Here is a 9,790-nt window from a genome sequence, read left to right as displayed (position 1 = left end):
AGAGAGACACACAGACAGAGACAGACACAGAGAGATGGAGACAGAGAATATGAATACCTCAGGGTTCTATCTGTGTCTGACTCATGGAGGGACTTGGAGAAAGCGCTCAGCAGCACTTAGGTCTTAAACAATGCTGTCCTTGTCCTTGTGTCCTATCCTCTGCACCTTGGCTCTGTTACAGTTGAAATGGTGCTGGCACTGGGTCTGTAGCTGCCTGAGGGGCTAGGAGGGTCCCACCAGTTAGTAGGTGCAGAAGGTCTCCCTGTTAGCCCCCAGCAGGTGATATCCCTATGGCTTCGGCCGTGAAGGGCCTGGTACAAGGTGTCAGGCTCTGAATGGGCAAAGGGCAAAACCGGGGTCCCTGGCTGGGTGGGACTGCAGTGTGTGGGAATGCCTGTGTGGGCATGTCGAGTCAGGCTACTGGGCAGCTCTGTAGCTAGGTCATGCATGTGACATATGTAGCTTGCCTGCACAGTCTGGACCTACCTCTGACCCCTTGCCTCCTCACCTCTGGGTCTGCACGAGGCGGTCCAGGTCTTCCACGTCCTTGGGGGATTTGACTTTAAATGGCTCAATGGTGAACTTCTCCTCTGCTGCTTGGAGTAGCTGGGCTTCTCCCTGTTGCTGAAGGGACTCCCATAATGCCATTGTATCACTCAAGGAGGCCCTGTGGAGGGAAGGCCTCAGACCCAGGCACAGCACCAAGGCGAGCTCACAAGGGCAGGTGGGGCTCTGCAAAGGGACCTCCCACCTCCTGAGCCTCTTTTCTTAGCTTGACTTCCTCCTTCCAAGACCGCATCAGCCCTTACTGGTTCACTTTTTCTCTGGCTGCCAGGAAGCTTAGTGCTAAATTCTGGGCACAACTGTGGCAGGCCTTCTAACGTGAGTGTCAGGGATGTGGGAGGAACTGTCCTGGAGATGACCCTGTGCTCGACCATACTGCAACATGGACTTGACTGGGCTGAACGGAAGAACTTAGACCCCCATCCCGAGAGGCGCAGGGAATCCTTGCAGGGCTACAAGCAGTACTGGAACCTGACCAGATTCCCATTCTGGGAAGATTGCTCTGCTGCCGGAATTCAAAGAGCAGCGACAAAGCCTGGAGGCAGAGAAGCTGGGGGCGGGGGGTGTCTCTGAGCCTGAGAAAATGGTGGCACACGCTAGTGATTGAAGGATGAAACCAACCTGAATTCAGGCTAGGCTGCAATTCTAGATGTGTTCTAGTGCCTGGCACACTGCAGGTATTCAAATATTGGTTAGAAGAATGACACTCTCCCCCACAGGTTGCACGGCTAGTGGCAATGGTTACCTTTCTCTGGCCCTCAGTATTGTCATCTTATAATTGGAGGGGGACGATTCTGTACCATCTAATGCTGTACCCATGGAATAGGGGTCCCCAGAGTTACAGTCCATGCTTGCCCTGTGCCCTGCCCACACCTGAAACTGGTGACACAGCTGAGTCCCACGAGGTTTCCCAGTCCAGAGGGCTCAATGCCAGTCTGACGAAGGTCCAAGGAGAAGTCCTGGCTGGCTGTCTCCAAGGCCCTGCCCAGCACGTACACATCTGGGGGTGTGAGCCGGGTGCCCAGGAAGGAGAGGTGCCCAGGGAGCTGGTGTGCAACATGCTCCCAAATCCCAGGTTCCTGTGACTCGTGGGCACAGTGGAGCAGCTCCAGCAACCTCCCTGCCCGGAGCGTCCCCAGCTTCAGGCGCTTCAGGTACCTGGTAAGAACCTTTTGTTTCCTATCCGCCACTGCAGCTACCGCAGGCTCCACCAGAGCTCCCAGGCAGTGGGCTCTAGGCTGGAAAACTAATCCAGCCAGAAAGCGTGGTACACCCTCCAGCCAGTTGTCATAGGGCCTCTTCTTCCTTGGTGTCAAGGCCAGGTACTGTGGCAGCTCCTTGTCTTTGATTTCATTGCACTGTGCCAGCCACACAGCACCCAGGAAACACTGTAGCAGAAAACTGGAGAAGGCCAGTTGAGCCTCTGTGGTCCCCAGGGTCTGCTGCATCAAGCCTTGCGTCACTGCCCAGGTCTTCACCTCCACTGATGAAAACTGGGTCTCTTGCAAGGTGCTTTGGTGTCTTCGTCCCAGCTCCCAGGCCAGCTTGGCCAGCTCAACTAAGGCTCCGGGAGGACTGTTCCGAGCTGCAGGGCCTAGCAGGCCCACATAGAGTCCGGTAAGTGTACAAGGTAGCTGGGCCTCTGTGCCCTGTTCCAGCAGGGCCTTGGAGAGTTGGCACACAGACCTGCACAGAACAGGGCTGTGACTATAGCTGAGGAGAAGAGGCTGGCCCTCCAGGAGGCCCAGGGCCTTGTCTTGGTTCCCCGCTGTCCCCGAGTTCTCAAAGTAGTGCCTCATGTAAGTCTGGGCCTGCTTGGTAGAGAAGCTGGGCACCTCAAAGATGGCATCTGCCTTGCTCAGGCTCTGAGCCAGGCGGCCCCGGGGCCGGGCTGTGAGGAGCAGCGTGCAGCCTCGCAGCAGTTTCCGCTGGAAGATGCCAGCCAGCAGTCCCCGGAGGGAGCGGGGCTCTGGGGACAGAGGTCCACAGGGTCCGTGCAGGAGGCTGTCTTGGGCCTCTAGCTCCTCAAAAGCATCTAGAATGAGCAGGACACGGTCTGGCTGCCTCACTATATAATCAAAGACCTCGTCATCCATGGCCAGTGGCTGCAGGCTCGGGGGACAGAGCAGATCCCGCAGGTGGTAGGTGTCCCCGGGACGATCCAAGCAATGACAGGGGACATAGAAGACAAAGTCATATTGTAGCAACTGGCCACATGCCCAGGTGTGGCTCACTGTCCTGGCCCAGTGGCTCTTGCCCTGGCCAGCCTTGCCCAGCACAGCGACCACCTGTGTCTCTCGTGGTCGCCTGCAGTCACCGACAACCTGAAGTACCTCTGCCAGACCACCGTGGGCTAGCTGGCGCTCTGTCCAGTCGGGAGTGGCCAGCTCCCTTTCCTGGCTCTTGTTGCTGCCTCTTTCCAGCCTGGCCCGTACCAGCTGCACGGCCACCAGAGGCCCACTTGGGCTCTCGGGCAACGCCTTGTATTTGTCCTGTAGGGAGTGCTGGAATCGCTCCACAGCCTCTACAAAAGCCAGAGTGAGTCAGAGTGTGTTAGTGGAGTAGGGGTTGGGGAAGGTGAGGTGGTCAGAGCTGCCCCTCTCACGAGTTTTCCCATAGCTCACTCATTCAGCCACACCCTCCTGCTCTCCCAGAGGAGTGGATAAAACCAGGGCCCATGACCTGCCTTAACCCTTCAGTTACTCACTAGACTGGGCCACTCATCCCTGAAAGGGAAAATTATATAGATTCAAGGTTTGGAAATGTAAAATTAAAAGAGTAAGTTTCAAAAAAGTAAGACTCAGGGCCGAATACTGTGAAAATACAAGCCCGGCCATAAAGATAAGGAAAAGAATGCAGGAACTGAGCTATCAGGGCTAACTTTAGCCATTTGGGAGGAAGGCGCCTCCCCTAGAGCTATCAGGGCTGACTGACTCCACAGCCATCTGGCAGGAAGATGCCTCCCCTAGTTTACTGCCCCCCCCCAAAAGAGTCATACATCAACCAGGTGTCCTGCTGCCCCTGATAAACCTCAGGCCCTTAAAATTTCTAAACGTTTCAGTCTGCACGTACTCTTCTGCTAATATGCTATGTTTAAATGAACCAATTGCATGTAATCACGCCAATTCTCCCCATACCCCGACCCTCACCCTTTAAAAAACCCCAAGCTTTTGGGTTTCAGGGTCGACTTCCTCTGTCTCCTGCGTGAGATACGAGTCGAACCGGAGTTCCGCCAATAAAAGTGCCTCGTGTGGTTATATCAAGAAGGCCTGTCTGTCGAGTTCCTGGGGGACCCTAACTCCCGTGACCTGAGGACCCGAGGGAGTTCCTCGCGAGGGGGGGGTCCTACAATCCCTATGGGGTTTGGGAGGGGAGTTGTCATTTGTGGATTCAACATGTTAAGTGAGATGAGCCAGGCTTAGAAAGACATATATCACATGTTTCCTTTCATATGTGAAGCCTGAAACACACACACACACACACACACTAAACAAACAAACATGATTCAAAGCCTTAAAAAAAAAAAAAAAAAAAAAAAAAAAAGGAGAATTTTTTTTTTTTTTTTTAAATTTATTTATTTATTATATGTAAGCTAGATATGATGTGTGTTGGTGTGTGTTATGGGGTGTATAAAAAAAAAAAAAAAAAAAAAAAAAAAAAAGACAGCGGGGCTGGTGAGGTTGTAGCTGTTGACAGAGTGCCTGCCTAGTGTGTATGTCACCCTGGGTTTCATAGCCAGGAATGTGGTGGTACATGCCCGTAATCCCAGGACTTGGGAGGTAGGGGCAGGAAGATTGGAAGTTTTCCTCAGCTACATAGCAAGTTAGAAAGAAAGAAAACAGAAGAAAGGAATAAATAAAGGAAGGAACAAGGGAGAGAGGGAGGGAGGGAGGGAGGGAGAGTGAAGGCACTGGATACAGTGTTGCATACCTATAACCTTAGTACTCAAGAGGCTGAGACAATAGGGATGTGAGTTTGAGGCCAACCTAAGTTACAGAGTCAGTTCAACAGTGTGAGCCAAATAATGAGAGTCTGTCTCATTAACAAACAAACAAACAAACAAACGGTGTCAGCAGCAACAACAAAAACCAAAAGCCCAAAAGGTTGAGACTTGGGAACTCATTTGTGTGGTGCCCTGCTATGCCTTGGGCTAGTTCATCTGTGACCTGGTGGTGACCCTGGGACTGGGGAGTCTATAGTACAAAGCCTGGGGATGCACTGCAGAAGGGGCACCCTGGGGGCTTAGCTATTCTTTAATAGCTGACCATCCTCCATTGTTCTGTGGCTCCACACTTAACCTCCTTCATCCACAGTGCCTCCCAGGGAAAGGGACTTAAGTCTGTGTACTACGGCTCCAATGGCAGAGCAGATGTTAAACAATGGGGAAATCAACTGGGTGATGCACAAATGGCTTAATGAATGGATGAATGAGCAAGTGAGCCCACGACAAGGAACTGACCAGGAACTGAATGAATGAAGTGCTTTGAGCTTTCATGTCAGGTCTCCAGGACAGAGGGCCTACTGTCACTCACCTGGCCATTTTGGAAGCTCGATGGAAGACTCGGGACCCTCTTGGCATGGGGAGGGAGATGTTGTGTCCTCTAAGGATGGAGAAGTCAGTGTCAAGTTAGAGTCTGGGGAAGTGCCCATGGACTCCTCCCAGTGGTAGGGCATGCTGAGGGCAGGACCACGTGCCTGAGCTCCAAGACCAGGCTGCAAGGCTGCCCAAGACTGTATCTGATGTCTCCAGTTTAAGAAAAAAAAATTAAACCAATGCTCTAACGGTTATGATAAGCCAGACACTGCAGTATGTATAATCCCAGTTCTCAGGGGTTAGGTAAAAATTCTGCAAGTTTACAGTCAATTTAATAGGTATATATTGAGTTGCAGGTCAGTTAGGGCTATATAGCAAGACCCTGTCTCCAGACAAAGAAGAGCCACATTCGAACACATGTTCTATAAGTAAAGCCTGGGCTTCCAGTTTCAGTAGAGTCTGCTTTCACCCCAAGGACCAACAGGAGGCTTGCGGCTTGTGGTTCTGCTTGGATGGACATATGTGTTCCGGCTGTCCTCCGGCCCTCAGTCACACTCTCTGCTCCAGTCCTCACGCACCCTCCCTCATGATCCGTCATCCATGGGCTGACTTGCCCATCTCCTCAGGCAGCTCTGACTGTCTGAGAAATATCCTTCCCCCAGGCCTGTTTCCAACGCTTCTTTCAGGGCCCCAGGCCTCACCTGTCTCATTTACGCGGGAGGTCAGCGCAGGTTCGGGCATGCTGGGCAGGTCAGCTGCAGAGGGTGTGAAGGGGCTGGTGGAGCCAGGCCGGTCTGGGGACTGGGGGAGAGTGAGGATAGTGGGGTTGCTTGAAGGGAGTATTTGGTTGACCTGGGGCATCTCACCTACACCAAAGATAAGGAGGATATATCCATTAGGAGCACATCCAGAAATGTGCTGGGGTTATCGCTGCTCCAATCAGATGGTAGAGTGTGAACTGACTTTCTCCTGGAGTGGGGAGAGCACTACCTCTGTGTTAAACGCTGACTGACTAGTTAGGACTTCTGGGCCTGTGGAGAGCTGGAAGTTTGCAGGTTCAGAGCCAAATTGTCTTGGGTACTCTTTAGCACCCACCCCACAAACATTAATTGCCCACCTCTGTGTTTAAACTAGCATCCTTAAGACTTTAGGTAAAAATCCTTTTGAGAATGTACCAGATGCTATTTCCACCAACCCAGAGGCTAAGAAGGCCATCAGATATCAGGTGTGGATGCTAACGGAGGCATCTCTCTTTGCTGTAATGCTGAGGCTTGCGCCAATATATTTGCAAAATACTTTGACTTAAACTCTCTTGTTCTGTCACTATAAATCGTTCATTTAATTGTAACCATGTTGGAATGTAGTATTTGAGGCACCCTGACTCTGTGTTTCCAGCTGTGGTCACTCATATCTGGCTTTGGAATAAATGATCTCTTATTGCTCTCGAGGTGAGCACTTGCTGAGTTTGCGGAGAGAAGGAACCTCCCATCGATGGCATCCAAGGTTCAACTGGGGAGAGAACATCCTGTCCCCATGTGAAGTGGACACAGTATGCTCAGAGGGTGCCTGAAGCAGCTGCTCCCTGGCACCCCCACAGTATGGTCAGCACTCATTTCCCTACATGTTAGAAGTTGCCCCGTTGCTTCTGGGAAGCCCTTGTCTAAGGAGGCTGTGGGCTTGAAGCATCCCCACCTCGTCCCTTAAAGCCCAGCCATGCCTTCCTGGGGCTTATTGGCAGCCTTTCTACGGTGGATCAACATTTAATTGGTCAGAAACAAGGCAGATTAGAGAGAGCTGCGCACAGATGCACAGCAAACCTCATCCCAGCAGGCTGGCAAGAGGGGAGGAGACAGTCAAGTCTCCAGTCTCTTATTGTTTGATTGAATAGTGAGTACGATCAATGTCAGAGTTTAAAAATAAAAATGAGGGGTTTCATTTGTTTGTCTTGCTTTGTTTTTAAGGGCTGGAGAGATGGCACAGTGAGTAAGAGCATGTACTGCTTTCCCAGTGGTCCTGATTTGACTCCCAGCATCCACAGGAGGCTGCTCACAACAGCCTGTGTCTCCCACTCCAGAGAGACCTGTCGCCTCTGGCTTCTTCAAGCCTTGCAGCCACGCACTCTGATGTGTACGTGCACAAATACTAATAAAGTATTTTTAATGAAGAAAAACTGAGGGGAGAGGAAATAACAACACAGAGACGGCTACAAGACTGATCACATAGGCAGACCACCTTAGAGACGCTCCCGTACTTGGCTTTTTTGGGAGAAACAAAGACAGAGACAGGTTTGGGGAGAGAGGATTTATGACTATGTGCTATCACAATGACCAATGTCTGCAATGGGAAAGAACAAGGTCAGGGGTTAGGGAGGAAGGAGAGGCAGTCAGCTTTAATGCTGGGCTCCCACACTCACCGCGGTAGATTAGGACACTGGAGAGCCCTGTGCCAGCCCCGGAGATTTGCCAGAGTCCCTGGGGCAGAGTGGTGAAGATCTGGATGTGCCCAGTGGGGAGATCCAAATAGTTCAGTGAGGTCCTAGAGGTGGGCGCTGCAGGAGACAGAGGCTGTGAGGGGGGATTGTTCACAGCACCCATCTTCTGTTTAGTGATGCGGGGTGAAAGACCAACTCCCTCTCGGGGGGCACTTATTTCTCCAGGAGCAGCAGCTGAGCCTGTCTTGCCTATAGTGGTGTCCCTAGCACCTAGTGGTGTGGCTGACAGAGACATGGAGGGGTGACAAGTGGGCAGGGACAGCAGTAGATTCCCTCAGTGGGAATGTTTCATCCTCTCTTCTTCTCTCTTCCCCTTTCCTTCCTCCCTCCTTTCCTCTTCCTCCTATGTTGCTAGAACTTAATGAGGGCCTCGTTCACAGTAGTCACACACTCTACCTCTGAACTACTCCAGCCCTGATCCCTGGTGTTCAGTGCTGGCTTGTGCTGCATTTGAGGGGGGGGGGCTGTGCTCCCCTAAATGGGACCCTCTGAACCACCTGCCCATCTCACCTAGCTTCCTGTGCTTTGAGTCCATAGCATGCTCTTCTGGGAAGCCTGCAAAGAGAACCCCGGTCAGTGGCCCTGGGTTGGGATGTACCCAGCCATGGAGATTTCTTGAGTCCCAGCAGGCTCTGTGACCTTGCCTGAGGAATTGAGAAACCGTGTCCCACTTCTTCCCTATAGCTCAGGGTGCTGGCCAGTTCCAGGGCTGGAGCCCATGTCTTAGCTATAAAGCATCTTGGCAGGTAGGTGAGAGTAAGGGAGAGGCGGAGTCACAGATCACGTGAGGCTAGAGCTGCAAAACTACTGGAGCCAAGTGCTCTGGCTCAGGTTGCCCTCACAGCCTGCCAGAGAGCCTCAATCCTTCCTCTGTGGATCCTATACCTTTGCATGCATGTGTCCACTTACAGACGACAGTGGGAAGCAGAGATTATCTCGACAGGTTAGTGGTGAAAACCATGTCCCTCAGCGACTGGGGCAGCCACTCAAGGATGCAGCTTGGGTCAGGTGGGAAAGAGCCAGGATGCTGCTGAGGGGCAGGCAGCAAAGGGGACCATAGGCTGTAATTTGCTGCCTTGACACCCTGAAGCGATGGATAGATGGACCAAGGAATCTACTAATGGATGAAGCATCTCAAGGCAAATAGACCCCAGTATCAACCTGGGGAGGGGGGCTGGGTGCAGGGAAGGAAAGAAGAGAGGGAAGAAGGGAAGAGGGAGAGAATAAAGGGGGAAGAGAACTAATCCCGGAGCTGTCTGATACTGACATACTCACCATAGTATGTGTGTGCCCATACACACGACAATAGAAAGAAAGAAATCTGCAAAAGGGAGGAAGGGAAGAAGGGAGAGAGGAGAAGACAGAAGGGGGAATCTGCAGACAGACCCTTGTGTTCTCCATCAGCAATCTTGAAATGCCCTCCCACACATGGCAGAGGGCAGAGGCTAATAGTGTGTGCATGTGTGTGCACTTGTATATATGTACATATGTTTGTGTGTATATGCATATGCACATATGTCTATGCCTTATGTGTATGCATAGGTGTGTGTTCATATGTATGTTGATGTGTGTGTGCTCAGGTGTGTGTGTGAGTGTGTGTGAGTGTGTATGTGCGTGTGTGGTGGGGGTAGAACAAGTGAGCGGAGTATTCCAACAAGGCTCAAAGAGAGTGGTGGACACAAACTGTCTTCAGGGAGAGATCCTAAGGCCAGGAAGGGGAGTAGATGCAAATTTAGCCATTGTCTATTCTTAGGACTTTAGATGTTTATAGCACATGCCATGCCAGATTCCCATGACCACCAAGAAATAAATATTACAGGGCTTGGGGATGCAGTTTAATGTAAAATGTTTGCCTGGCATGCAAAAGGCCTGGGACACACACACACACACACACACACACACACACACACACACACACACACACACTAAGGACAGGAGAGATGGCTCAGTGGTTAAGAGTACCATCTGCTCTCCCACAAGACCTGAGTTCAATTCCCAGAACCCACATGATGGCTCACAACAATCTGTAATTCTTGTCTCTGGGGGATCTGAGGCTCTCTTCTGGCCTCTGCAGGCATCACTCATGTGGTACACAGACACACATGCAGGCAAAGCATCCACAGATATCAAATACATACATTAAAAAAAGAGAGAGAAATAAGCATAAGTAAGACAGCAACCTTATGTGGATGTGTGGTCAG

The 9,790-nt window shown here is 51.5% G+C and overlaps 1 protein-coding gene across 4 annotated transcripts in view; it reads right to left on the bottom strand.

Moving 5' to 3' along the window:
* The window catches only part of Ciita (class II major histocompatibility complex transactivator), a 46,458-nt gene that overhangs the window by 14,310 nt on the left and 22,358 nt on the right, over positions 1–9,790 (bottom strand). For all 4 annotated transcript variants that reach the window (XM_021209364.2, XM_021209365.2, XM_021209367.2 and 1 more), the window contains exons 6-11: positions 8,100–8,144; positions 7,512–7,646; positions 5,800–5,964; positions 5,097–5,165; positions 1,438–3,088; positions 509–667 (exon numbers count right to left, since the gene is read on the bottom strand). In XM_021209364.2, coding sequence (XP_021065023.1) covers positions 509–667; positions 1,438–3,088; positions 5,097–5,165; positions 5,800–5,964; positions 7,512–7,646; positions 8,100–8,144 — 2,224 coding nt within the window. The remainder of the gene's footprint in view (positions 1–508; positions 668–1,437; positions 3,089–5,096; positions 5,166–5,799; positions 5,965–7,511; positions 7,647–8,099; positions 8,145–9,790) is intronic.

Source organism: Mus pahari, chromosome 12 (assembly GCF_900095145.1).
Source record: "Mus pahari chromosome 12, PAHARI_EIJ_v1.1, whole genome shotgun sequence".
Taxonomy (NCBI): Eukaryota; Metazoa; Chordata; class Mammalia; order Rodentia; family Muridae; genus Mus; species Mus pahari.
The sequence above is the reverse complement of the archived record's forward strand: the minus strand, read 5'-3'. Positions and strand labels throughout refer to the sequence as shown.